General features: G+C 51.2%; 1 protein-coding gene across 1 annotated transcript; it reads left to right on the top strand.

Moving 5' to 3' along the window:
- The first annotated feature begins 597 nt into the window (after positions 1 to 597).
- Positions 598 to 2,118, top strand: LOC124651375 (putrescine hydroxycinnamoyltransferase 3-like). Its single transcript, XM_047190472.1, has one exon. It carries the CDS (start codon positions 754 to 756, stop codon positions 2,053 to 2,055), a length of 1,302 nt encoding a protein of 433 aa, XP_047046428.1. The 5' UTR covers positions 598 to 753; the 3' UTR covers positions 2,056 to 2,118.
- The last annotated feature ends 655 nt before the right edge of the window (positions 2,119 to 2,773 follow it).

Genomic DNA, 2,773 nt, shown 5'->3' with positions numbered 1-2,773 from the left:
AACGAATGAAATTACCAACTAAGTTACAATAATGTAGAGATTTTTTTTGAGAACAATGTAGAGATTCATTTTTACGTTATCAAATAGTTAAGTCGTTGCACTCCTGCCATCCTATGTAACTTGTCTTAGATTTATTTAAAGGGAGCGACTATTTCTCAATCGATAATGTCATCAAATTTTAGTTGCAACTCATGACTAGCATGAATCACGATGCAAATCAAATGATGCAAGACTTGACTGAGCACGAAGCTAGCTGAGAACTAGCAAATCTCTTATTTAAATTTAGCAGTATATTTCAGAACAGATGCAACAGTTTTCGTAAAAAAAGTTCATATTTAGAAACCGGATGCAATAGCTTTAAAAAATAGCATACAACTTGGAATAGGTTGAAATGTACACTATGGCATAACAATCAAACGCGTGATAGGCGGCCGGGTCAAAATCTAGACTATGCTCGTACTTGAGAAGCTTGATTGGTCTGGCCATCGTGCAAGTAGCAGAATTTCACCTACCCTGTTCCCGCGCCGCGCTTTCCAACTACCCTATATATATCTTCACGAAACTATCAAATCGTACATCACAATACCTCAACTTAACACAAGCAACAAGGACACCACATACGAGCTCGAGCTTAACCTTCGATCGCTAGCTCTCTTGTTGCCAACTCTTTCTCAGTCTCTCGTCGCTCATATTTGGGTTAACGACAGACCAGCCACACCCACCTGCAAGCTCGCAAGTACCTCGACGACAGCAATGGAGGTGAAAGTATTGAGCTCCAAGCTCGTGAAGCCCGCCTACAATGGCGGTGCTGCACCAGCCACCGAATACATCCCTCTGTCGATCTTCGACAAGGTGACGTACCAGATGCAAATGGCCATCATCTACGCCTTTGCCTCGCCGGCGCACTCCACGGCCGCCATTGAGAAGGGACTGGCAGCGGTGCTTGCCCAATACCGCGCCTTCGCCGGCCAGATCGGCGTCAACCCTGATGACGGCGTCCCCTCCTTCATCCTCAACGATCGTGGTGTGCGTGTCGTGGAGGCGTCCGTGGACGCTGACATGGTGGACATGGCGCCGGCCAAGCCCACGCCGGAGCTGTTGAAGCTTCATCCGGACCTCGAGGGCGAGCTGGAGGAGGTGGTGCTGCTGCAGCTGACGCGATTCAGGTGCGGCTCCCTCGCCATCGGGTTCACTTCCAACCACGTCGTCGCGGACGGCCACGCCACCAGCAACTTCCTCGTCGCCTGGGGCCGCGCCACCAGGGGGCTCCCCATGGGTCTCCCGCCAGTGCACCACCATAAGGACCTGTTCAAGCCCCGGTCGTCACCTCGCGTCGAGCACGACCACCGGAGTAGAGAGTACTACAAGCCGTCGCCTACTGCCGTCGTTGGCCACCACGGCGACGGCACCGACAACATCGTCATCCACAAGGCGCACTTCACGAAGGACTTCATTGCCGGGATCCGTGCCAACGCCTCGGAGGGGCGCGGCCGGCCGTTCAGCCGGTTCGAGATCATCCTCGCCCATCTCTGGCGCACCATGACACGAGCCCGTGGCCTGAGCCCGGAGGAGACCTCGACGATCCGGCTGTCGGTGGACGGGCGCCACCGCCTCGGCAAGCCGGCGGAGTACTTTGGCAACATGGTGCTCTGGGCGTTCCCGCGCGCCACGGTGGGCGACCTCCTTAACCGGCCGCTGAAGCACGCCGCGCAGGTGATCCTCGACGAGGTGGCCAGGGTGGACGGCGCATACTTCCAGTCCTTCGTCGACTTCGCCACCTCCGGCGCCGCCAAGAAGGAAGGGCTCGCGCGGAGCGCCCTGTGCAAGGACGTCCTGTGCCCGGACGTCGAGGTGGATAGCTGGCTGACATTCCCGTTCTACGAGCTGGACTTTGGCACCGGCAGCCCGAGCTACTTCATGCCGTCCTACTTCCCCACGGAGGGGATGCTCTTCCTCGCGCCGTCCTACATCGGCGATGGCAGCGTCGATGCCTTTGTCCCAGTCTTCGAGAACAATCTTCAGGCCTTCAAAGAATGCTGCTACAACGTGGAGTAGGTGGCCATGGCTAGGAACGGGGTCGAAGGAAAAGTGAGGCAAACAGATTCGTTCATTTAATTAAGAGGGCGGTACGAAAAGGAATGTTGGTTACGTGTTCAGCCAGATAGTATTTTTTCCGTTCTTATTGAGAATTGCGTATTCCTATACTCCTATATCTTATCATGTACAAATAGCAAAATAACATGATTTTTTGGTCTATGAAGTTTTCCGGGATGTGCGCTTTGGTCATGCAAATCGTGAATTGTGAGTCAAGAAGTTGCCCCACGCGAGCGTTTTGGTCATTCTGTCACATGTATTGTTCATTTGGTGACGTGGCCAATTGTGATTTGCAAATTACCCCCTAAAAAGTGAAACTGATGACTCGAAAATTAGAAGGAAAAAATTAGGGGCCAATTTGCAAAAAAACTAATTGGCCATGTCAGCAAATTAACTATCGCCGTGACATAGTGACCAAAACACTCGCGCTGGGAAACTTCATGACCTTAAATTCATGATTTGCATGTTCGTGACCAAAACGCACATCTGAGACAACTTCATAGACCCAGCTGTGGGTTTTTCTCGTTTTAAAATATTGTTTCTTAATTTTCACAAAAAAAATATGTTTTCTATTTTTCAAAAAAATTCTACACTTTCGGGGTACCCTAACCCGACTACCTTTCAGGTTAGAAGAACCCAAAAGGTCTAGATTGTGTGGTTCTCCCTATATGACAGACCA

The sequence above is a fragment of the Lolium rigidum genome, chromosome 5 (genome assembly GCF_022539505.1).
Source record: "Lolium rigidum isolate FL_2022 chromosome 5, APGP_CSIRO_Lrig_0.1, whole genome shotgun sequence".
NCBI lineage: Eukaryota > Viridiplantae > Streptophyta > Magnoliopsida > Poales > Poaceae > Lolium > Lolium rigidum.
Note: the sequence above shows the minus strand (reverse complement) of the source record. Positions and strands in the feature narration are given on the sequence as shown.

Bases quoted from the DNA above. Each gene is read 5' to 3' on its own strand.
- LOC124651375 (XM_047190472.1), top strand. From the start codon at position 754: ATGGAGGTGAAAGTATTGAGCTCCAAGCTCGTGAAGCCCGCCTACAAT.